Source organism: Lampris incognitus, chromosome 19 (assembly GCF_029633865.1).
Source record: "Lampris incognitus isolate fLamInc1 chromosome 19, fLamInc1.hap2, whole genome shotgun sequence".
Classification (NCBI taxonomy): domain Eukaryota; kingdom Metazoa; phylum Chordata; class Actinopteri; order Lampriformes; family Lampridae; genus Lampris; species Lampris incognitus.
The window spans coordinates 22456805-22482136 of record NC_079229.1 but is presented as its reverse complement, the minus strand read 5'-3'; the positions used below and the strand labels follow the sequence as shown (position 1 = coordinate 22482136).

Sequence of the window (25332 nt, the reverse complement as noted above, 5' to 3'; positions counted from 1 at the left end):
CCTGGTCTGCCGCATCCTGCGGGCCCAAGGACCAAGGCCTTGCCTGGAGCTGCACCCGAAGAGGGAGCACCGAAGGTGGTCTGACAGGTCGCGAAAGCAGGGGAGGCTAAGCTAACTGCTAGCCAATGCAGACCTGCAGTTCCGACAGTCATCCTGGCTGGCTTTCCTTCTCTGGACAGTGGAATTTTTGGACTGTGTTGTACTGAATGGACTGTGATCCTAACTTTGTGGGGGTTTTTTTGTTTTTGTTTTGTTTTGTTTTGTTTTGTTTTTTTTGCTTTGTTCTGTTTTTGGTGGTGTTGTTTTTTGGTAATTTGTATATGTTTTTATCTTTTGTGTTGCACTGCTGTGGGCTGGGTGAAACGGAACTTCGTTCTTTTGTTTTTTCAAGTACATAATAGAAATAACAATCAACTGTTGACTCTTGAATTACTCTCTCCAGAACATTAGATAAAAAAGACAATTTGGAGATTGGTCTGTAGTTACCTAAGGATAGGGGAACTAAATTAGGTTTTTTTCAGCAATGGGTGAACAATGGCATGCTTAAAACTGTCTGGAACAGAACCAGAGGCCAGAGAAGTATTAAGAATTTGCAGAATAATGATTGAAATAACAGTGAACGATTGAATAACAGTTGAAAATACCTCCTTGAGCAGCTTAGCGGGAATGATGTCTAAGACGCAGGAGGATGAGTTGGAGACTGTACTCTAACACTGAAATTGTAATTGGTTGAAACTGGGTAAAAGAGGCAGAGCTAACATGGGGAATGGAACAAATGCAAGAGCCAGGCTTGGGACCTGATTTTACTCCACCATATTTACAAAGTGAGTGAGAATTTTTGTCAGACAGCTCAACAACAGGTTCAAAAAGAGAAGCAGAGGGACCATTAATAACAGAATCAATTACCCTACAGAGAACTTTAGGATTGTGGTTATTTCTAGATATCAATTCAGAGAAGTACGCTGATCTTACATCCTTAATTGCCTTCTGGTAAATTAACATTTGGTTTATATGGATATGAGTTACACACCTGTGGCAAAATTCAAATGCAGTTTTCTTTACGGGTATGAGTGGTGTGTGTGTGTGTGTGTGTGTGTGTGTTGTATTGTTTGTTTGTTTTGTTTATTATTTGACCCGAGGCATGCACAGACATGCATGAAGTGTATTCTGTTGGTTTTGGAGTCTAGGGTGGGCAGCTGTGTGTATGGGGTCACTTTAATCCGTCCTTAAAGCACTGAAATCCATCTGATTCAATACAGAATGTCATATCCTAATCTCTCCCACATGCACGCACACAGGCACGCACGCACGCACGCACACACGCACACACACACACACGCAAAGGGACAAACACACACGCAAACCATGGACACACACGCAAAGCGATGGACAGCTGTGGCTATCTTTAGCCTCCACTGGGTCATAGTGGAATATTTTATCAGGAGAGAAATGCTGTTTGTGTTTTAGCCTCTGCAACTGGTGCCACAAGCAGTAAGAGATGGCGAATTCCCAGGAAGGTTAAGGATAAAAAAGTGGGCAGAAAAATATTCAAAACACATCCCTGCTTTTGTTTTTGCTTTGCATTGATGTTTTGACTACTGTGAGCCTTGAACAAAACCAACACGCATACACATCTGCTCACACAAAATTACTGCTGCAAGTATGAGGCTATTCAGTGCTGATGATACCTCACAGAACATGTAATGAGTGCCCAAGGAAATTTCAAATGTGCAATAAAAACATGTAATTTGTATATGTTTGTGTGGGGTGGGAGTTCGCCAATTCTGTGTGTGTGTGTGTGTGTGTGTGTGTGTGTGTGTAGCCACAACAGTACTTGTATAGCACTGGACAGACAGAAGTACATAAAGCACATGGTAGCTTAATAACTGTACAATTACTAACATTACCAAGTGTAAACATGCTTAACACTCTTCTAATTGATATTGCCAATTAACACATTCTTTCATATCTTATTTCACTCTTTCTCCATTTCCCCTAACCCTGTCTTATCGCTCATAGACATACCCGCACAGCATGTCTCTGCAACGACGGATACTGAAACAACACAGGTCACATTGAGCTTAACTGCCTTGCAAAAGGCCACGGCTTAGTCTGATATGTGAGGCTGTGCTCTACTTGCAGTACTTGTAAATAAAATCTTTTGATAGCTAGCTCACTGACAGCTTGGCAAAAGTTCCTGCAGTTTGATATGTGTGGCTCTCTTAAATCGGCGCAGTCGATGGGTGTCTGGCTGGGTCCATGTTTCTATTCTTGCAGCCACGGCGATGAAGGTATAGATAGGCGCCGTTGCAACTGTGCCCGGGAATCTTTGCCACTGACTAACAGCCGCATTTACCAATGAGTTCATCCACTGGGATGGACACTAAAAACCCTGCCAAACCTACCGTGTGCATGTGTGCGTGTGTGTACGTACATGCTTGTATGTGTCTGCTGATGAGCAGTGTGTATTCATCACGTGTGTCTTTACGGGTTTGTGTGTGCGTTTGCTGCATGATACTCCCTCACGGGCACATAGGAAAGGGCAAGCCCTTCAAACACAAACACCGACACCGACACACACATCATCATCATCATCATCATCATCACACACAGACAGGAAGTCAAGGGATGGTCAAAGTTTGGGGGGGGGGTGGCAAACGGGACTGTGTGATTTGTGCGGATATGTGTCTGTGTTTTTTGTGTATGTGGACGTGTATGGGCATGTGCACGTGGTAGGCGCGGGTTAGCTGGTTAACTTTCCTACTCCGGTACTAACGTGTCACATGCCTGCAGCTTCACAGAGGGAGACGGGGAGGATAACATACAGATGGAGAGACCTCGACCCAGATGACACACTCTTTCCCTCTTCTCCTCGCTCCTCTGTTCGACCCTCTGCCTTCTTCCCTTCTTTTCTGCACCGCCTTCAATTCTTCAAGCCTTCGCTCAGGAGCTCTTTTTCCCACTAATCCCAAATTCTCTTTGTTGGTCTTTCTCGAGTGGCTCTTCTTTGCCTTTGACTGTCTCTGCCTTGCCTGTAGCATTCGTCTTCTTTTGTCTGTTTCGCTGCCTCTTTTTAAAACCATCATTAATTCAACTGCCCCATTTCATGTCTAGTGCTGCTTTATTGCCCCCCTCTATCTCTTTAAACTCTTTTTCATGCTTCCTAGTGTATTTTCCTGCACTCCTCTGCACCTCTTCCCCTCCTCTTTTTCACCAGCGCTTCATTTGTCTTTTCTGTTTTAGCTGTTTTTAACACCTCAAAATTCCACTCATTCTTGTACTTTATTCTTCTGTTGACATTTTCTTCTGTTGTCTCTCCCTCTGTCCCGAACGCTTTCTTGCCAGTCTAGTTTCCTTTTTCTTCCTCTCCTTCCTTTGCCTCTGTCCTTGCCATGGAGAGTTACTCCCTCCTGTATAGTTCCTCCCACAGAACCGGACTTCTCTCGGGGTTCCAGCGTCTGCGTTCCGAAGCGAGGATGTGTGATGTCGTCCTTCAGACGGGGGAAGTGTCTTTCCCGTGTCACAGAGCCCTGCTGGCCAGCTCTAGTGACTATTTCTGGGCTCTGTTTGGAGAGACCACAGCAGAGCGACTAGCAGCCTCCGTCAGTCTCCCCGCGCTAACACCTGAGGGGCTGGAGGCCATTCTGGACTTTCTGTATTCCGGCTGGCTCAGCATGTCGCCCGTTACCCTTCCGTTTGTTCTGGAGACAGCCAGGTACTTGCAGGTGCAGACAGCCGTGTCGATATGCGAGGACTTCATGACTGAGGGGTTGTGCGCCGCCACGTGCTGTGGTTATGCCAATTTGGCAGAGTGCCATGCGCTCCAAGATGCACTGGTGGCAGCGAACCATACCATTGCCATGGAGATGAGAGTGCTGTTATGGGAAAACAGGAAAGAACTTCTGGAGCTGAATATCCAATCCCTGATGGCGGTGCTGGAGGCCGAGGAGATTCCTGGCGTCAAGGAAGTGGAGCTAATAAAACTGGCTATCGATTGGTTGGATATGAACGGCCCCCTCTCTTTACTGCGATCCAACCATTTGCTGAGTCACCTGCGCTTTGGATTGGTCACATCTTCTGACCTTGTCAATCTGTGCCACTCCCACAGAGTTATGGCCACCCCTCTGATAAGAAGTCAGCTGACTCAAGCACTGGAGTATCATAGGTTAGGATCAGCCCAGCCAATCAGACAGAGCAGACAGTCTTCACTCAGAGCGTTGCCCAATCGTGTGCTGTTAGTGGGTGGGGGGAGCAGTCCTGATTCGCCAGAGCAACAGGTACTGACCTTTGACCTCAGAAACAGGAAGTTCTCATCACTGAGCTATGGCATCCCACGACGACTGAAGAACCACTGTGTGTGCACCATTGGAGGGTTCCTGTTTGTGATTGGAGGGGAGGAAGTGGTGGAGGAAGATGGTGACGTAGGGGAACTGGTGACCGTGGCAACATCCAATCATGTGTGGCGCTATGATCCCCGCTTTGGGTGCTGGGAGGAAGTGGACCCCATGCTTGAGAGGAGGACCCAGTTCACGTGCTGTGTGGTGGAGGATGTTATTTATGCCATAGGGGGGCAGTACACACGACCAGGGACAAACACGCACACCTCTCTGGCTTCGGTGGAATTTTACAACATGGCTGAGGGATCATGGAGGAGGGCAGTCACTCTGCCCTGTCCCCTTCATGGCCACGCCTCCGCTGTGCTAGGGAATGCAATATATGTGTCAGGCGGTATCCCCGGCAACCATGGCATTCTACGCCGCAGAATCCAGGGCGGCATTCAGGGCAGGAACCCCGGTTTCACACAGGGTGACCAGCGAGAGAGCAGCCGGGAGGTCCTGTACTGGGAGATCAGTTTTGGAGGTAAACCCTGGGAGAAGAGAGCCTCAATGTCTATTGCCAGATTTGGTCATCGCATGGCAACTCTTAATGGGTATATCTACGCTCTGTTAGGGATGTACGAGCCCTTCTGCGACATTGAAAAATACGATCCGCAGGCAGACCACTGGACCCGCCTTCGCCCCCTTCTCATTGGCTCATTCAGTTATGGATTGGCGACAGCTCCATCTGGTAGCCTATTGCTGTTCGGAGGGAGGAAGTGGAGCAGGGGACAGGAAGTGACGGTGAAGAGTGTGCTGGAATATGATGCGGAGAGAGACCGCTGGAAAGAGATCTGTCAGCTCCCCAGACCACTGACAGGAACTGAGTGCACACTGCTGCCCCTACCAGACTAAAACAGGTACACAATGAAAAGATGTGCATCTTACTAAGGGATTTAATCACCCATTGATGCTTGCAATCCAATTTTGAATACAAGTGAAACCAAAATGCTAATCCAAGATTTCAAGAAGAATGTGATTTGCATTTTTTTCTCAAAGCATGTGAAATTATCTTTGCACAAGGAAAGTGCCTCACCGTGGCATAGTATTACTTGAAATGAGTAGGCTAACACCCACTTGTTTTCTCTTTTCATTAATATGTATGATAATATAAAGCTTTTACTTCAGGTTATTTAGATGTTAAATGGGCAGTTTGATGGGGGAGAAGTTGGGGAGAAGTTGATGTGAGATATCTTTTGAATGAATGAGGTTCCAGCCTGAATTGGGAAAAGCTGGACGACTTCATCACACAACAGAGACCACAGGTTAAAAGAGAAGTCAAGAATGAGATGGATGAATGCGATCAGAGGAAAACCAAAGTGTAGCTGAGTGTTTTGATGTTAACGGTCTGTGTATGTCAAGTACTGTGCATGTAACATTCCTCGATTCAGAGAAAGAAAAGCCACCATATTTACTTGCCAATGATGGAAAGAGCAACATGTAATGAGAGCAATTAGAGTAATAAAACAAGAAGTCGGAAAAAACTCTCCCCCAGTAAAAGAAACGGGACTTCTTTAAGGGGGACAGGTTGTTTGGGATCAGACTGTTATAATTTGGTAAATAGTGCACCAACATGAAATAATGCAACAACAATTTTGATTTACTTAGAGGATTTAAACATCTTGATATCATTTGGGTTGGGGGGGGCACTGAATTTCACTTGGGGGGGCTAAGCCTCACTACAACATCCCCTGGAGCCGGGCCTGTAGCAAGTGCTGGTTGACAACACTGCTGCAATAGTGGCTCAAGTCAAATCAAATCTGTTTTATTTGTATAGCCCAATATCACAAACGTAATCTATTAGTCAGTCTGTTTGACTTGCTGAGTGACAACCGATTGTTATGCATGTGGTTAGCCTGGCATGCGCTGAAATGATTAAATCTATTCGAACAGTTAACATGGAGACCCATTCGGCCGTGTTGATAGCAAAGCCTGCGTGCTATTCAGAGGCTCTGATTCATTCCCACGTGGTAATAATGGATATGGTAATGCTAGGTGCAGCAAAATAACTGTAGTTTCTGGTGACCATTCCACTGCTGTCGACAATCCATTTATCTGCATACCGACTAAGGTCTGTCACTGGTCTGCTTAACGTCAATAGTGAATAAGTTAACCGTTCTACATCACATTTCGGTGCCTTGCGCATATGAAATAGGTAGCGATTGTACAGAAAACGGCTTGTGTTCTATTGTAACAGGTGTCTGAAATTCAGATTTGACCAGAAATGTAAAGCTCTTTGAGTGGCTGTTGCAGCTAGAAAAGCGCTATCTAAAATGCAACTTGATTGATTGACTGACTGTCTGTCTGATTAGTGGGAGCACAATGTTTGCTGATTTATCACATGAAACGTGGGTATTATCATATTTGCATTGAAATGTTGAGATTTCCTCCAGGACCGTTGTCTTTCGTTGAAATGACAACTGGGTCAAAGAAAAAACATTAGCGGAGAATCCTTAGCGTAAGTGCTTAGTGGGAGCAACTGGAGTTAATAGTCAATTAAGTTCTGTGTTGGAAACTGCTTTCCTTCTTGTTGAATTTATACTGCTTGCATTGAAATATGATTTGTCTGTTATATGTTTGATGAGAATATTTGATGCAATTTCACAAGAATTCTCTCAAACAGCTGCAAATGTACTGCAGAGTTTCCAAAATGAATGTTCTCTCTCTCCAGGAATTTCATTCATGTCTGTTAAATTTCAGTTGACAGTTTTGTATCCTGAATTCCTTCACGCCAAACTCAAAGTAACTAGTTCTGCAGAATGAGGAGCATTTTGTCACAATAAATCAATCTGTCAATAAAAGTGCAATCTGTCAATAAAAGCAAAGGGACTTGTCCGTGTCTGCGTGTTTGAATGTTCCCGTCACATCTCGCTGAGTGTCAGCATGTCAGGATAACGGCAGGGTTTGGCTCAAACAGTAAATCTTGCTTGGTCTGTGCTAGATTCTCTACCTTCTTTCCCCTTTTTCTCTCTCTCTATCTTTTCTCATTCATCCTCTCTCCCCTCCCTGCTCTGTTGACAGAGGGGTTAGAACAGCTGCTACTAAAGCCCCCCCCCACTGCCTCTCACCCCATACATCCCCTCCCCTCCCTGTTTCCAAGAGTAAACAAAACACACAACATCTTCATCCAAACGGCTAAACTTTATTGACCCAGGTTCTTCTAACAGAACACGTTAAATGATTATATAAATTAATACCATACATTATAAACCATAGATTTAACAATAAACAGACTTCACTCAATGACAGTCCTTCAAAACAAACAAACAAACAAACTAATAAAAACAGAACTAGAGAACATATGCTTGACTCCAAGTTTACCATCTAAAAAGAGAGATCTACTGTGTCTAGAGGTCTAAAACATGGAAACAGAAATGTAGTAGTGTATCAAACTACAACAAACACATGCTACTACAACCAACCACGGGCAGCAGCATATAATGAGCATTCGGACTGAGTTTGCTGTGTGTGTGTGTGTGTGTGTGTGTGTGTGTGTGCACGCACGTACACGAGTTTGCACTTCTGCACTTATTTGTGTGCATGTCTGTGCGCACCTTTGCATTCATGTGTGCATTTGCGTGTGTTTCTTAATGTGTGTGTTGTGTATGAGTGCACACTGGTGCTGTGCAGGGTTGCGTGCATAATTGCTCATAGTTTTGTGCAGTGTCTCTGAGTAAAAGTCATTTATTTGGCAGCAGCGGTACAAATAACAAACATATATATATATATATATATATGTATATATATTTTCAGGAGAGACGTGTTTCATTTCTATGTAAATATTTCCTCACATTTTTTGTGTGGCATGCAGTACACGGAGAGTCAGATGGTCTTCAGTGGGATCCTATCCCCAGAAGAGCTATAAGGTGAGCATGCTTTAGGTCCAGCCCAGCACAGTGCGTAGTTCTACCAAACTGGCACAAACGTAGCTCTCGTAAACCAGAGATAGAAACTGAGAACACTTTATAAGAAAAGACCTGTGCTTAATATTCCCTCCTTTGCCTATACAGTAACGCTCACTGTACAGAAAACATCATCACATACATCAAGTGGAAGGCTTGGTAGGATACGATGTGTATCACTCATTGGATATTATCAACCTGTCTATGGAACTTTAAATTACACCGTACAGTCGGTATAGAGATGACATAAAAAGCTGGATGAAAAACAGCTGGTAACACCACCAGTGACAGCTCACATAGAGACTATCCTTCACTGTCAGGAGGCCCGGGAGTCAGTCAGTCAACTTGTGTTCGGTGCACTCAACGGTTCATACTCTGTGGTGATGTTTCCAAGCAAGATAATTTTATTTTAGGTACAAGAAATCCAAACCTGACATGAAATTCTTATCAGTCTACCTTCCATCCGCCTTCTCGCCAGCTGGAGTGACATACCCGATCAGCTTGTCGGTTTACTCAAATGTGACATGAAAACATGAGTAAGGGCTGAGTCACTCGGGCTTAAAACCGAAGCCTCTTTGTAAAAGCTGTCATGTCACAGATGTGCACCCTGCAACTGGTTTATCGAGAGCGTATCGAGCTGTGAAGCCGAGCGATTCAAGAAGTCCCTTCTCCTCTGTCTTTACAGTCCACTGCTATCTGGACTTCTGCGATTGCTTCTTCTCGTCACTGAACACAACCCTGATGTATCGAAAGTGAAAAATCAGATGTCAGCTGCGATTTGTTCAAGTCTATGCAATGGCCTCCGAGCGGCGATGAAAGCATCTTGTGTGTGAGCACGTGCAGACGAGTGTTTGTGTGAACGTATGCTTCATCAGACATGGGTCTCAATATAGGAGTGTGTGTGAGAGAGCGATGGAGTCAAGGGCGGGGCTGGGTCTGACTCGGCCGGTGTGACTGGCTCTTGGGAGAACAGCTCCTGATAGGCTCTCTTCCACTCCTGGAACTCTGCCGACGACAGCTGGGGTTTGGCCAGCAGCCTGTCAATCAACGCTAACTCCCCCTCCCTGTCCTATAAGGATGCAGAAACACAGGAGGGGTGGAGGCGGGTCACTTCTCTACCATTATGTTGCAGAACACACATACGCACAAGAAGACGCACACTTAAGAGACCGCAGACGAGAGACAAACACGCCTCACTTAGGAACTTTTCCACAGCCGACCTATTCCAGCAACTGAGGACATCCAAAGCACCAGAGCCCTGCACAAAGCTAGCTACACACAGGCAACAACGCCACGCGCCTCTGTGAAACATCCACACCCGAATGAACCTAAAGAAAAACAGTCACGATTTTCAACATTATCTCTGTTTATGTTTTATCCAAAACACTCCATCAACAGCTGTGAAACTGAGCTAAATCGAAATTCGGTGGGCTAAGTTGAAACAGGCTGCAATGTATAAAGAGCTGTTGTAGTGAGTGCCACCGAATGCCATATAATGACAGCAATTCATGAATTATCCACCAGTGATGTCACCGGCGGACAATTTTTCGGACAAATTTGGCAGCATTTCAGAGACACACACAGAAGACTGCTCAGTATTATGGCTGCTAATGGGGTGTTGTCCATACAATATACGTATGTTGAAAACGGTCATTGTTTCCCTTTAAGAAGCACCACAGACAGACAGTCCAGACAGAATGACGGCAAAAGCAAGAGCCATTCACAGGCAACAGAGGACGCTAGTTCAGTTACACAACTGTGGTCATATAGCATGAAGACACAAAAATGCTGCTTGAAACAAATAGACAAAGACTTTCTCCGACACAGACTCAAACCAAACCAGAGACAGACTGGGACAGATGACTCCACTAAAACTAATAGCATGAAGGATGTCGTCCACCATGTGTCTGTTTACCCACGTGTGTGTGTGTGTGTGTACACGTGTGTAGATACATGCAAGCATCCATCCATCCATCCATTATCCCAGCCGCTTATCCCAACCGGGGTCGCGGGATGCTGGAGCCTATCCCAGTAGTCACTGGGTGGCAGGCAGGGAGACACCCTGTACAGGCCGCAAGTCCATCACAGGGCCAACACACACACACACACACACACACCTACCTAGAGACAATTTAGTATGGCCAATTCACCTGACCTACATGTCTTTGGACTGTGGGAGGAAACCGGAGCACCCAGAGGAAACCCACGCAGACACGGGGAGAACATGCAAACTCCACACAGAGGACGACCTGGGACGACCCCCAAGGTTGGACTACCCTGGGATTTGAACTCAGGACCTTCTTGCTGTGAGGCGACCGCGCTAACCACTGCGCCACCGTGCCGCCACATGCAAGCATATACCTGTGTTTTATGTGAGTATTTACTTTGGTTGGCTTGTGTTTGCAAACTTAAATCTAGACTTGATATATGGATTTTTTTTAACCGGTGTGTAAGTGTGTGTGCGTGCATGTGTATATGTAATAACGAGTATGCTCATATATCTAAATACACTCATAGTTACACCTCTGTTTGTATGTTATTGATGTAATTGTGGTTGTGTGTGTGTGTGTATGTGCCTGTGTGCAAACGCCTACCTTCAGCGTGGAGGTCAGTATGCGGAGGCGATGTAGCCGGTCATTAAGCTGAGGGTCGGCGGCCCGGCGGAGGAATGACTCTCTGAACTCCGACTGACCCCTCACCTCTGAGGCGCGGCCCAGAGGACACACCCCGCCCTGTTCACATGCGCGAAACAGGTCACCAAGGGATGCGCCCTCGCTTCCACCTGCGGAAGCGAGGGCGCCACAGACAGAGGTAGACGGTCAGACAGTGAGAACGACTCTCAAACCTACTTCAGAATTTTTTTACCATTTGATTTCGTATCCTCCGCCAACCATTCTGATTAGGTTTAGTAATGGAGACGCTTGAAGGTAAATTTCACCGATGGATTTTTGAACGTGCGGTCAGTACTGATGAGTAATGTAGTCGATTAGTAGTCGAAGCAATAACGTCCACACTGTGCACTATACTGACGAAGAAATCAGCATTCAGAGTCTTTCCCACATTGCCTACATGTACCAGAATGCATTTTACTCTAGCTTCTGTATTATCAACCATTAAATCCCAGGCGCAAGTGTTGTGGGACGCAATTTCCCCCATCGGAAACGTAGCTTAACCTATAGAACGAGAATGTGTTTTTCAACAGCGTGTATAGAGTAGATTATAGTATTGGAAATCCTGCTAGGCTGTAGTTTTTAGTTTTTCCTGCTGCCAACTGACGTCGTGATACGTCACTTGGTGGCCAGAAAAAAACTTCAACACCACTGCAAAGATGCAAAAACGACTGGGAACAACTGCAGGTGGTTTTCATGTGCCATCACTATCGCAGACAGACAGAGATAAGGTTGGAAATCCGTGAATTTTCCCTTTAAAATCGAATGGTTATTTCCCAGTGCAACTACTGGAGGACATCAATACACCCATAGGCACTTGTATAATAATCATGCTGTAATCTGCTGGCTGGAAATGCTAATGGTATAAATTAGTACAATGGGAAAATAGATATACTATGTTGTATTTGTTTTCCTGTACATGCAAGGTCAGTTCACCAGTCTATGGTATTGTAGCTTTGCATGTTTACCCCCCCCTCTCTCTATCTTCTTCTTCGATAATTTTTTTTCATTAATATAGTTTTTTTCCTTTTTTGATTTTTATTTGGTCTTCATTCTGTAATTGTTTGTTACCATACAGGAACACTTTGAAAAAGCCACCTGGGATTCCCTCCTCCACTGCATTCTTTTATTCCTGGTGTGGTTTTTTTTAACTGATCTGTGTCTTTTAAATGTACAACTAAACTAAACTAAACTAAACATGTCAAGAACGGCATCGATCAAATAGGTGAAACTAACCAGTGTGTGTTTGCTGTTCCTCTCTGGCGGGCGGTGTGAGAAGCGTGTGTAGGTTGCTGTCTCGTGGTAATGTGAAGCTGCGGGGTTTGCCGCCCTGTGTTACCATAGGGATAAGCCTCTGCATCGCCATAGGCAACGGGACATTTCTTTGTGCAGGGAGCGTGTAAACCCCACCCACTGCCATAGTCCCGCCCCCTGGGCCTGGTTCAGCAAATACAGCATCTTCTGTAATGAAAATAATGCAAGAAAAATGTTGATGGAAAAGAAATGAAATGTGGTTGAAAATACATATTGGAGTAATACAAGGAGAAACTGTTACTAAGGAGTCATTTCTACAGTCGCTGCAAAAAGTTTACATTTTGTTATTCTATTTCATCCATATTCCTTGTGCATCACAAGCCAGTGCATTCTTAGTGCTGGTCCCAAGCCCGGAAAAATGAGGAGGGTTGCATCAGGAAGGGCATCAGGCATAAAACCTTTGCCAAATCATATATCTACTACTACTTTTGGCTGGTCCCATAGGGGTCGCCACAGCGGATCATCCATTTCCATCTCCTCCCGTCTTCTGCATCTTCCTCTGTCATATCAACCACCTGCATGTCCTCTCTCACTACATCCATAAACCTTCTCTTTGGCCTTCCTCTTTTCCTCTTCCCTGGCAGCTCCATATTCAGCATACTTCTCCCAATATACCCAGCATCTCTCCTCCACACATGTCCAAGCCATCTCAGTCTTGCCTCTCTTATTTTGTCTCCAAACCGTCCAGCCTGAGCTGTCCCTCTAACATACTCGTTCCTACTCCTGTCCTCCTTCATCACTCCCAATGCAAATCTTAGTATCTTCAACTCTGCCACCTCCAGCTCCGCCTCCCGTCTTTCCGTCAGTGCCACTGTCTCCAAACCACATAATATAGCTGGTCTCACAACCATCTTGTAAACCTTCCCTTTAACTCTTGCTGGTACCCTTCTGTCGCAAATCACTCCTGACACTCTTCTCCACCCACTCCACCCTGCCTGCACTCTCTTCTTCACCTCTCTGCACTCCCTGTTACTTTGGACAGTTGACCCCAAGTATCTAAACTCACACGACTTCGTCACCTCTGCTCCTTGCATCCTCACCATTCCACTGTCCTCCCTCTCATTCACGCATAGGTATTCCGTCTTGCTCCTACTGACTTTCATTCCTCTTCTCTCCAGTGCATTCCTCCACCTCTCCAGGCTCTCCTCAACCTGCACCCTACTCTTGCCAACCATCAAAATGTCATCCACAAACATCCTAGTTCATGTAGACTCCTGTCTGATCTCATCCGTCAACCTGTCCATCACCATTGCAAACAAGAACGGGCTCAGAGCCAATCCTTGATGTAATCCCACCTCCACCTTGAACCCATCTTTCATTCCAACCGCACACCTCACCACTGTCTAACTTCCCTCAGACATAACCTGCACCACTCCTACATAATTCTCTGCAACTCCCGACTTCCTCATACAATACCACACCTCCTCTCGACACCCTGTCATATATTTTCTCTAAATCCACAAAGACACAATGCAACTCCTTCTGGCCTTCTCTATACTTCTCCATCAACATTCTCAAAGCAAACATCGCATCTGTGGTGCTCTTTCCTGGCATGAAACCATACTGCTGCTCACTAATCATCACCTCTCCTCTTAACCTAGCTTCTATTACTCTTTCCCATATCTTCATGCTGTGGCTGATCAACTTTATACCTCTGTAGTTGCTACAGTTCTGTACATTGCCCGTATTCTTGAAAATCGGTACCAGTATGCTTCTTCTCAACTCCTCAGGCATCCTCTCACTTTCCAAGATTGTGTTCAACAATCTAGTTAAAAACTACACTACCATCTCTCCTAAACATCTCCATACCTCCACGGTTATGTCATCTGGACCAACTGCCTTTCCACTCTTCATCCTCTTCATAGCTGCCCTCACTTCCTCCTTGCAAAGCCACTGCACTTCCTGATTCACTATCCCCACATCATCCAACCTTCGCTCTCTCTCCTTTCTTCATTCATCAGCCCCTCAAAGTACTCCTTCCACCTTCTCAACACACTATCCTCACTTGTCAGCATTTCCATCTCTATCCCTGATCGCCTTTACCTGCTGCACATCCTTCCCAGCTCAGTCCCTCTGTCTAGCCAATCGGCACAAGCCCTTTTCTCCTTCCTTAATGTCTACAACTCACCATACACCTTTTCCTTCGTTGCCTCTCTCTTTGCTTTATGCTGTATCTCATTGTACTCCTGTTTACTTTCTTCATCTCTCTGACTATCCCACTTCTTTTTTGCCAACCTCTTCCTCTATATACTTTGCTGTACTTCCACATTACACCACCAAGTCCCCTTGTCTTCCTTCCTCCGTTCTGATGACACACGAAATACCTTCCTAGCTGTCTCCCTCACTATTTCTGCAGTGCTTGCCCAGCCATCTGCCAACTCTTCACTACCACCCAGTGCCTGTTTTAACTCCTCCCTGAACTCCACACAACAGTCTTCCTTCTTCAACTTCCACCATTGGATCCTTGGCTCTGCCTTCAATCTCTTCCTCTTCTTGGTCTCCAAAGTCATCCTACAGACCACCATCTGACGCTGCCTAGCTACATTCTCCCGTCACCACCTTGCAGTCTCCAATCTCTTTCATATCACGCCTTCTAAATAAGACATAGTCCACCTGTGTGCATGTGCACTTTCCTCCACTCTTATACGTCACCCTGTGTTCCTCCTTCTTCTTGAAATATGTATTCACCAAAGATATGTCCATTCTTTTTGCAAAATCCACCACCATCTGTCCTTCCACATTCCTCTCCTTGACACCATACTTACCCATCACCTCCTCATCACCTCTGTTCCCTTCAGCATGCCCACTGAAGGCCACTCCAATCACCACTCTCTCCCCCTTGGGCACACTCTCCACCACTTCATCCAACTCACTCCAGAATTCTTTTTTCTCTTCCATCTCACACCCAACTTTCGGGAATATGTGCTGATAATATTCATCATCACACATCACACCTTCAATTTCTAACTTCATACTCATCACTCTGTCCCGACACACTCTCGACATACTCGTCCTCTCTGGAGGAGGAAGAGTATGTCAAGAGTTTGTTGGAAGTGTCCAGCACACTCTTGACATCCTCTTCCTTCAGAATTACCCCTACCCCATTTCTCTTCCCATTCGCACCATGGTAGAAGAGTTGGAACCCACCTCCAATGTTCCTGGCCTTATTTCCCCTCGACCTGGTCTCTTGCACACACAGTATACCTATCTTTCTTCTTTCCATAATATCAGCCAGCTCTCTCCCTTTACCAGTCATAGTGCCAACGTTCAAAGTTCTGACTCTCACCTCCACACTCCTACCCTTCCTCCTCTCTCGCTGCCTCTGGACATCCCTCCCGCCTCTCCTTCTCCTTTGCCCAACAGTAGCAGTTTCAACTGGCACCCTGCTGCCCAACAGTATATATATGATTTGGCAAAGATTTTACATAGGATGCCCTCCCTGCACAACCCTCCCCATTTTTCCGGGCTTGGGACTGGCACTAAGAATACACTAGCTTGTGCATCCTCAGTGGCTGGGTTTTCCCAAATCATATGTGCAGATCATAGATCAGATTTCTATACCGAATCGGTCGAGGCCCAGGTTACCAACGACCGCCACCAATACTGTTGGGCAGCAGGGTGCCAGTGGAAACTGCTACTGTCGGGCAAAGGAGAAGGAGAGGGGGAAGGGATGTCCAGAGGCAGCGGGAGAGGAGGAAGGGTATGAGTGTGGAGGTGAGAGTCAGAGCTTTGAACGTTGGCACTATGACTGGTAAAGGGAGAGAGCTGGCTGATATGATGGAGAGAAGGAAGGTAGGTATACTGTGTGTGCAAGAGACCAGGTGGAAGGGGGAGTAAGGCTATAAGCATCAGAAGGGGGGTTCAAACTTTTCTACCATGGTGTGGATGGGGGGAGAAATGGCATAGGTATAATCCTGAAGGAAGAGTATGTCAAGAGTGTGTTGGCGGTGAAGAGAGCGTTGGACAGAGTGATGAGTATGAAGCTGAACATCAAAGGTGTGATGCTGAATATTGTCAGCATGAGTTAGATGAAGTGGTAGAGAGTGTACCTGAGGAGGAGCGAGTGGTGATTGGAGCGGACTTCAGTGGGCATGGTGGTGAAGGGAATGGAGGTGATGAGGAGATGATGGGCAGGTATGGTGACAAGCAGAGGAATGTGGAAGGATAAATGGTGGATTTTGCAAAAAGGAGGAAAATGGCTGTGGTGAATACATATTTCAAGAAGAGGGTGGAACACAAGGTGATGGAGGAAAGTGGAGGAAAGTGCACATAGGTGGAATATATCTTATACAGGAGGAGAATTTTTCTGAAAGAGATTAGAGACTGCAAGGTAGTGACAGAGAAGAACGTAGCTAAGCAGCATCGGATGGTGGTCTGTAGAATGACTTTGGAGATCAAGAAGAGGAAGCGAGTGACGGCAGAGCCAAGGATCAAATGGGGGAAGTTGAAGAAGGAAGACTGTTGTGTGGAGTTCAGGGAGGAGTTAAAACAGGTACTGGGTGGGCGTGAAGAGTTGCCAGATTGCTGGGCAAGCACTGCAGAAATAGTGAGAGAGACAGCTAGGAAGGTACTTGGGTGTCATCTGGACAAAGGAAGGAAGACAAGGACATCTGGTGGTGGAATGAGGACGTAAAGGAAAGTATACAGAAGAAGAGTTTGGCAAAGAAGAAGTGGGATAGTCAGAGAGATGAAGAAAGTAGACAGGGGTACAAGGAGATGTGGCATAAGGTGAAGAGAGAGTTGGCAAAGGCAAAGGAAAAGGTGTATGGTGAGTTGTATGAGAGGTTAGACACTGAGGAAAGAGGAAAAACGACTTGTGTATCGGTTGGCTAGACAGAAGAACTGAGCTGGGAAGGATGTGCAGCAGGTTAGGGTGATGAAGAATAGAGAAGGAAATGTGCTGATAAGTGAGGAGTGTGTTGAGATGGTGGAATGAGTATTTTGAGGGGCTGAAGAATGAAGAAAGTGAGAGAGAGAGAGAGAGAGAGAGAGAGAGAGAGAGAGAGAGAGAGAGAGAGAGAGAGAGAGAGAGAGAGAGAGAGAGAGAGAGAGCAATAAGGTTGGATGATGTGGGAATAGTGAATCAGGAAGTGCGTGGATTAGCAAACAGGAAGTGAGGGCAGCTATGAAGAGTGTAAAGGCAGTTGGTCCTGATGACATACCTGTGGAGGCATGGAGATATTTAGGAGAGTTTGTAGTGGAATTTTTAACTAGATTGTTTAACACAATCTTGGAAAGTGAGAGGATGCCTGAGGAGTGGAGAAGAAGTGTACTGGTACCAATTTTGAAGAATAAGGGTGATGTGCAGAGCTTTAGTAACTACAGAGGTATAAAGTTGATCAACCATAGCATTAAGTTGTAGTGTAAACTAGGGTAAGAGGAGAGGTAATGATTAGTGAGCAGCAGTATGGTTTCATGCCAGGAAAGAGCACTATAGATATAATGTTTGCTTTCAGAGTGTTGATGGAGAAGTATAAAGAAGGTCAGAAGGAGTTGCATTGTGTCTTTGTGGATTTAGAGAAAACATATGACAGGATGCCGAGAAAGGAGGTGTGGTATTGTTTGACAAAGTCGGGAGTGGCAGAGAATTATGTAAGTGTGGTTCAGGATATGTATGAGGGCAGCGACAGTGGTGAGGTGTGCGGTAGGAGTGATGGATGGGTTCAAGGTGGAGGTGGGATTACATCAAGGATCGGCTCTGAGCCCTTTCTTGTTTGCAGTGGTGATGGACAGGTTGACAGACGAGATCAGGTAGGAGTCTCCGTCGACTGTGATGTTCACGGATGACATTGTGATCTGTAGTAAGAGTAGGGAGCAGGTTGAGGAGAGTCTGGAGAAGTGGAAGTATACACTTGGACAGAAGATAAAGAATAGAAGAAAAAGAAAAGAAAAGTCAGTAGGAGCAAGATGAAATATATATGCGTAAATGAGAGTAGAGGTGAGGTGGCAAAGGTGGATGAGTTTAAATACTTGGGGTCAACTGTTCAAAGTAACGGAGAATGTAGGCAGGGTGGTGTGGGTGGAGAAGCATGTCAGGAGTGATTTCTGACAGAAGGGTACCAGCAACAGTGAAAGGGGAGGTTTACAAGATGGTAGTGACCAGCTCTATTGTATGGTTTGGAGACAGTGGCACTGACCAAAAGACAGGAGGCAGAGCTGGAGGTTGCAGAGTTGACGATACTAAGATTTTCATTGGGAGTGACGAAGATGGACAGGATTAGGCGGGACATCTCAGGTTGAACAGTTTGGAGACAAAGCAAGAGAGGCGAGATTGAGATGGTTTGGACATGTGCGGAGGAGAGATGCTGGGTATCTTGGGAGAAGGAAGATGGAGCTGCCAGGCAAGAGGAAAAGAGGAAGGCCAAAGAGGAGGTTTATGGATGTGGTGAGGGAGGACATGCAGGCGGTTGGTGTGACAGAGGAAGATGCAGAGGACAGGAAGAAATGGAAACGGATGATCCGCTGTGGTCACTCCTAATGGGAGCAGCCAAATGAAGAAGATTCTGTCATCCATCAAAAATCTCGAATAAAGAAATTTCTTGAATTAATCAACACTAGTAGAATATTCCGCCTGATTTTACCTTCTTTCATGACAGGGTGAATCCCTAAAAAACATGAAGCTTTACTTTGTTCTATTTTGTTAATTTATTTTGTTCATTGTGTAATTTCAATCGTACGCTGTGGCTCTGCTGTGATTTTAATTGCTGTTGCATGGTATAATTATTCAGAATGGATTGATTAAGTTCCTCTTATCTTAACTTATTTATTGGAAAAGAGATGACATCTCCTCATTCAGCATGAATGACAACAAAAAAAACAAAACAAAGAATACTAATGGTCACTTTTCAAGGATGATAGGTAACACAAGCGTCTGTTTTTTGGGGTTTTTTTTGCAAAATGAATTGCGGTTGTGTTACCTAGTGGTCCAGTCTGTAAGTAGTGCAGGCCAGCCTCGGTCAGGGGAGTCTCAATGAGATCCTGCCATGAACGACGCTGAGATGAGGAGGAGCGGCCAGGTGAGCCTGTTTCACTGCTGCCCCCTGCAGGGCTGGAGCGGTACTACAGGAGCCAGAGGGAAGGTTAGTATAGATAATGTGGGGATAACACTCCATTCACAACCATAATACTGATCAGCCTGCTGAATGTCTCTGAAACTCTGCGGAGAAGTGTTTTCCAGTTACATGACTAGTGGATGCTGTAGATTGTTCTTGAATCACTGGCTTTTTAGGGTTTTTGGTGGTATTGGCTACGACAACTGTACATGGCATATTTATGTGCATTTTCTTACACAGTGTAGCCTATTTCAACACAGCCCACCAAAGGTAGCAGCAAACCAGGAAGTACGGGTTGTAGTTTTAACATTCACACATTGTCCACCTGTAACATTGTAGGGTTGTAGTTTCGGCAATTTAAAAATCAATTACATAGCACACCTCTATAGGATCACAACGGTACTGCAGATCACTACTGTTACTGCCTCCGGGCTGTCTGCCGCTGTGTGTGGTTCCACCCCCTAGAGGTCCGGGGTGGTACTGTGGCTCACTGGCTACGGCGGCAGGGTCAGCACACAGGAAGTCCTCCTGGGAAGAGCGAGAACGAGATGTCTCTGTGGAGGACAGGCGAGTGGTTCTGCCTTCCAGGTATGCACTCATCTGCAAGAGAGGAAAGCAGCGTAGAGGAGAATGGAGACAAGATATGTGTGAAATCGATCATTCGCCTTGTCTCGTTCTTTCTTTTGACACACTTCAAAACTAATCATGAGGCCAGGCTGCCAGCTGCCCGCCAGGGATGTGATGATAGTACATGTATTTGTTTGTGTCTATGTGTGCATGCCTGCCTCTGTGTATGTGTGTGTGTGTGTGTGTGTGTGTGTGTGTGTGTGTGTGTTGGTGTGTGTGACTCACGGATGGAGGCCGCGGGTAAGTATCGTATGGAGGAGGGGGGCTGTCCTGTTTGGGGCTGGAAGTGACGTCGTCCTCATGCTCACTCTCACTCCAGTAATCTACAGAAATCCCACGCAGAACTCACTGAGAAACTCAACACAACCAACCAACCAACCACCCAATCTATCTATCTATCTATCTATCTATCTATCTATCTATCTATCTATCTATGTGGGTTGGTGCTCACCCTGGTCCTGGCGTATCCTCTCCCGTTCAGCATAGCCCACGGCAGCCATGTTGAGACGGCTCAACCACCTGGAGACCAGAAGGAAGGATTTAGTGTATTTTGTACATTTGAGCGTACTTTTTTTTCCCCAGAAAAACAAATAAATAAACAAAGACAAGAGAGAAGGGACGCAAGCTATGTGGGTGGGGGAAGCCACGACATTCAAGGCAAGAAGGAGAAATTGAGATGACAAGCCGTGACTGGGCACAAAAACCACCGAATGACATCAAAACTCAGACAGGACAACGGCACGGAAATAACACAACGCATGAAGAGTAAGTAAAAGGAAGAGGGTGAATTAAAATATCCCCGATTCAAGTGACGATGATGATAACAATGTCAGAGAAGTGAGAGAAAGAGTGTGTGGGCATGCATTAAGTCTCCATCTATGTTAAGTGTCCCAGTGGGGGAAAATTTCCATCTTAATAAGTCTTTAGTGTCCGGGTAGCGGTCTATTCCATTGCCTACCAACGCAGGGATCGCCGGTCTGAATCCCTATGTTACCTCCGGGTTAGTTGTGCGTCCTTACAGACACATTTGGCCATGTCTGCGGATGGGAAGTCGGATGTGGGTATGTGTCCTGGTCACTGCACTAGTGCCTCCTCTAGTCGGTTGGGGTGCCTGCTCAGGGGGGAGGGGGAACTGAAGGGAATAGCATGATCCTCCCACGCGCCATGTCCCCCTGGTGAAACTCCTCACTGTCAAGTGAAAGAACCAGCTGGCAACTCCACATGTATCAGAGGAGGCATGTCGTAGTCTGCAGCCCTCCTCGGTAGAGGGAGCAGCAACTGGGATGGCTTGGAAGAGTGGGGTAATTGGCCAAGTACAATTGGGGAGAAAAAGCGGGAAAAGTCCAAAAAATAAATAAATAAATAAAACCAAACAATTAAAGTCTTAAAGTTTTTTGCCACATACCTTTTACAGGTATAAAAGAGACGTATCTGAAATGATTCGAAGTGGTTCAAAGGACTACTCTTGAATCAGCGGTCATAATCTTGACAATTTATCATTGGATAATGGAAGGACCTACCTTAATTCCAAATTTTGTCAGTAACATCACCACACATTTAAATTTTTTCTTCGGTTATTATTAGGACTTTCAAAGTCAAAACTAGACAAACTGAATTGTTAAGATGGATTTATTTTCCATATACATATATATCATGACATGTGGAATCTTGACCCACTAGGAGAGAATTATGATAAATTCTATGTTGCTAATTTGTTCAATAACAGAGTTAAAGTGACACATGACATTGTTGCGGACAAGTGGCAACTGTGTTTTGAGTGGTTTTGTTTCAGAGTATGAGAACAACTCTCTCTTTTTTGTTGTCAATTGGACTGTGTTCAAATGAACACAGTGAGTCATACTGGCTTCTCTCTAATGGCAGATGTGAAGCTGGTCTTTTGTCACATGAAGGGGCTTTAACACCCTGCAGCTCTGTCTCACCCTCCTCCGTGTTGGATGCACTGGAAAGATAGCCCGCCTCACAGCGAGCTGACATGATGACACCTGTCTGTGGTGATTGGCACCTTGTTTCTAAAGATTTCCTTAAATTGAATGTTGTTTTTGGTTGAGAGGATAATTTTGTTTAGTTTTTGCCATTGTGCATATTGGTTATGATATTTTACTCACAGGCTTAATTTTGGATGCGGGACCACGACTGGACTCGGTGTTACAACGGTGTCTTATGGGGCATTAGAACACAAGTGTCACACATCTTTCAACTAGTTTCATTTAACCCAATTCATGTATTTGGAAGTGAAAATGTGCAAGTTAAAGGGTAATTCCGGTATTTTTAAACCTGAGCCCTATTTTCCCATCATTTGTTGTGTAGACGACTGTTAGGGACAAATGTTTTTGGAATTGACAACGCATCAGCCGGCAGCTGTGAAACGGGCGGCAATATAATCCTTTGGTGCAACTGTGACCATCAAAGTACATCCACTAAAAGTGCTGCTTGTTTCTGCCACTTGACAGGCTCAGATTGTTCTCATTAAGTATCTGACACCATTATGGAAAGGGTCCCTACAGAGAAGACCTTTTTCTTTATGTTTCGCTTCTTACGGTCTCTGTTGTAACTTCCCTTTTACTGCTGCTACTATCTGCATGCAGGGGCATGGTTTGTTTACCAAAGAAGTCGCACCGAGTCTTATCAGAGCTGACCTTTCATTTGAGGTATCATAGCCTGAGACACAGAGGAACTGTCAGCAATAATTTATTCCTGAAGTTGTGGCTGAATATTTAGCTGATTTCAACAATGTGGATGAGGCAACTGAATTTGATGGCTGCCTGTATTTACTCAAGCCAGAGTATATGGATGAAGAGCTCCTAGAAATTGAAGAGAGGATGGGGGGGGGGGGGTAGAGAGACAGAGGGAGAGAGACAGAGAGCAAGAGAGAGAGGCAACAGGCAGAGGAGGGTGAACCAGTATCTTTGGCTGGCAGTAGTCATCGGCCCAAACCGGTTTCATATACAACTGGCGATCGTCAGTTTCATATCCATATGAAAAGGATCGCGGGTTTCATACACTGATCGCTGTCATTACACATCAGGATGTAATCCCAGAGAGTTCAATCAGTTCATCTGGACACAAAATTTAGTGGGGAAAGCTTTTCATCACTCATCTAAGTGACTTTGTGGACATTATGCAACTGTGCTGTTTATAAGGTTGGGGGAAAGCTGTAGTCAGCTGGTTTCTCCCACTAAACTGTGTCCATATGAACTGATTCAACTTTCTGGGACCACATCTTGATGTGTAATGAAAGCGATCAGTTTATGAAACCCGTGATTGATTTCATATGCATATGAAACCAATCACGGGTTTCATCTGCATATGAAACTGGCGATCACCGGTTTCATATGAAACCGGTTTTGGTCGATGACTACTACCAGCCAAAGAAGCTGGTTCACCCTCCGCTGCCCGTTGATCCTCTCTTGCTCTCTCTCTATCTGTCTCTCCTCGTCCTCTCTTCAATTTCTACGAGCTCTTCATCCATATACTCTGGCTCAAATATATACGGGTAGCTATCGAATTCAATTGCCTCATCCACATTGTTGATATCAGCTAAATATTCAGCCACGACTTTGGAAATAAATTATTGCTAGCAGTTCCTCTGTGTCTCAGGCTGTGCTACCTCAAATGAATGGTCAGCTTTGATAAGACTTGGTGTGACTTCTTCTTTGGTAAACAAACCACACTCCTGCACGCAAACAGTAGCAGCAGAAAAGGGAAGTTACAACAGAGACCGGAAGAAGCAAAACATTAAGAAAAAGGTCTTTCTCTGTAGGGATCCTTTCCATAATGTTGTCAGACACTTATAATAACAATCTGAGTCTGTCAAGTGGCAGAAACAAGCACTTTTAGTGTATGTACTTTGATGGCACAATTGCCCCAAAGGATTATACTGCAGTCCATTTCACAGCTGCAAGCTGAAACGTTGTCAATTCCAAATATGTTTGTCCCTATTGACCCCAAATGATGGAAAATAGGGACCGGGTTTAAAAATACCGGAATTACCCTTTAAAGTTATTACCCAAAATGTCCAATACTATCAATGATGGTCCATGATATTGCTGATCTATTTCTTGGTTCAACTTGCAGAGATGGCCATGCAGTAATAACCATTATTAAAGTACCCTGCCAGCACAATCAAGAGCCATCCATCCATTATCCAAACCGCTTATCCTGCTCTCAGGGTCGCAGGGATGCTGGAGCCTATTCCAGCAGTAATTGGGTGGCAGGTGGGGAGACACCCTAAACAGGCCGTCAGGCCATCACAGGGCTCACGCTCTCTCTCTCTCTCTCTCTCTCTCTCTCTCTCTCTCTCACACACACACACACACACACACACACACACACATTCACACCTAGGGAACATTTAGCATGGCTGATTCACCTGACCTGCATGTCTTTGGACTGTGGGAGGAAACCGGAGCACCAAGAGGAAAGCCCCGCTGAAACGAAGAGAACATGCAAACTCCACACAGAGGATGGCCCGGGACGACCCCCAAGATTGGACTATCCCGGGGTTCGAACCCAGGACCTGCTTGTTGTGAGGCAACCACAATAACCACTGCGCCAACGTGCTGCTCGCAATCGAGATGCTATAGATAAAGGGAAACCATGTTACACAGTGTAAATGAGACACTTTGTTTTTTTATGTCATTGTTGTTGTTGAAAGGACAGGTTTATGGCTCATGTTAAGACACCATCGTAAAGCTGTGTCCAGAAGTTGTCCCATGTACAAAATATCCACAACTGAGCTGGTCAGTACAATATTATAAACAATATGCACAATAGCAGAAGCTACAAAAATAGGTACGAGAATGTAAAAAAAATTTTTTTTTTAATTATCCTTTAGCTGATTGATAAACACTATTCTGCGGCAAGGTGGCACAGTGGTTAGCACGGTTGTTGCCTGACAGCAACAAGGTCCTGGGTTCGAGCCCTGGGGTAGTCCAACATTGGGGTTCGTCCCGGGTCATCCTCTATGCAGCTTTTGCATGTTCTCCCCATGACTGCGTGGGTTTCTCTGGGTGCTTCCGGTTTCCTCCCACAGTCCAAAGACATGCAGATGAATCGGCCATACTATATTGTCCCTAGGTGTGAATGTGTGTGTGTGTGTGTGTGTGTGTCAGGCCTGTGTGATGGCCTGGCAGCGGCCTGTCCAGGGTGTCTCCCTGCCTGCCGCCCAATGACTGCTGGGATAGGCACCAGCATCCCCGTGACCCTGAAGAAGATAAGTGGTTTGGATAATGGATGGATGGATAAAGTCTATTCTAACTTATTTCGATATAGTGACACTTGTGTTTTTTCTCCTCCTAATGATAAACCATTCCATTTGTTTTGACAAAAGTTAATGTTTTAAGAATCGCCACTGAGCTTAACAACTCGCTAA

At 45.4% G+C, this 25332-nt stretch overlaps 2 protein-coding genes across 2 annotated transcripts in view; one reads left to right on the top strand and one right to left on the bottom strand.

The window, feature by feature from the left end:
- The first annotated feature begins 3392 nt into the window (after nucleotides 1–3392).
- LOC130130112 (kelch-like protein 34) lies at nucleotides 3393–5231 on the top strand. Its single transcript, XM_056299842.1, has one exon. It carries the CDS (start codon nucleotides 3393–3395, stop codon nucleotides 5229–5231), a length of 1839 nt encoding a protein of 612 aa, XP_056155817.1.
- Nucleotides 5232–9149: 3918 nt separating this feature from the next.
- Nucleotides 9150–25332, bottom strand: part of cnksr2a (connector enhancer of kinase suppressor of Ras 2a) — a 58609-nt gene continuing 42426 nt past the window's right edge. Inside the window, exons 18-24 of the mRNA XM_056299479.1 lie at nucleotides 20392–20459; nucleotides 20166–20263; nucleotides 19695–19913; nucleotides 19179–19320; nucleotides 12184–12408; nucleotides 10873–11060; nucleotides 9150–9347 (exon numbers count right to left, since the gene is read on the bottom strand). Of these exons, the coding sequence (XP_056155454.1) occupies nucleotides 9150–9347; nucleotides 10873–11060; nucleotides 12184–12408; nucleotides 19179–19320; nucleotides 19695–19913; nucleotides 20166–20263; nucleotides 20392–20459 (1138 nt within the window). The remainder of the gene's footprint in view (nucleotides 9348–10872; nucleotides 11061–12183; nucleotides 12409–19178; nucleotides 19321–19694; nucleotides 19914–20165; nucleotides 20264–20391; nucleotides 20460–25332) is intronic.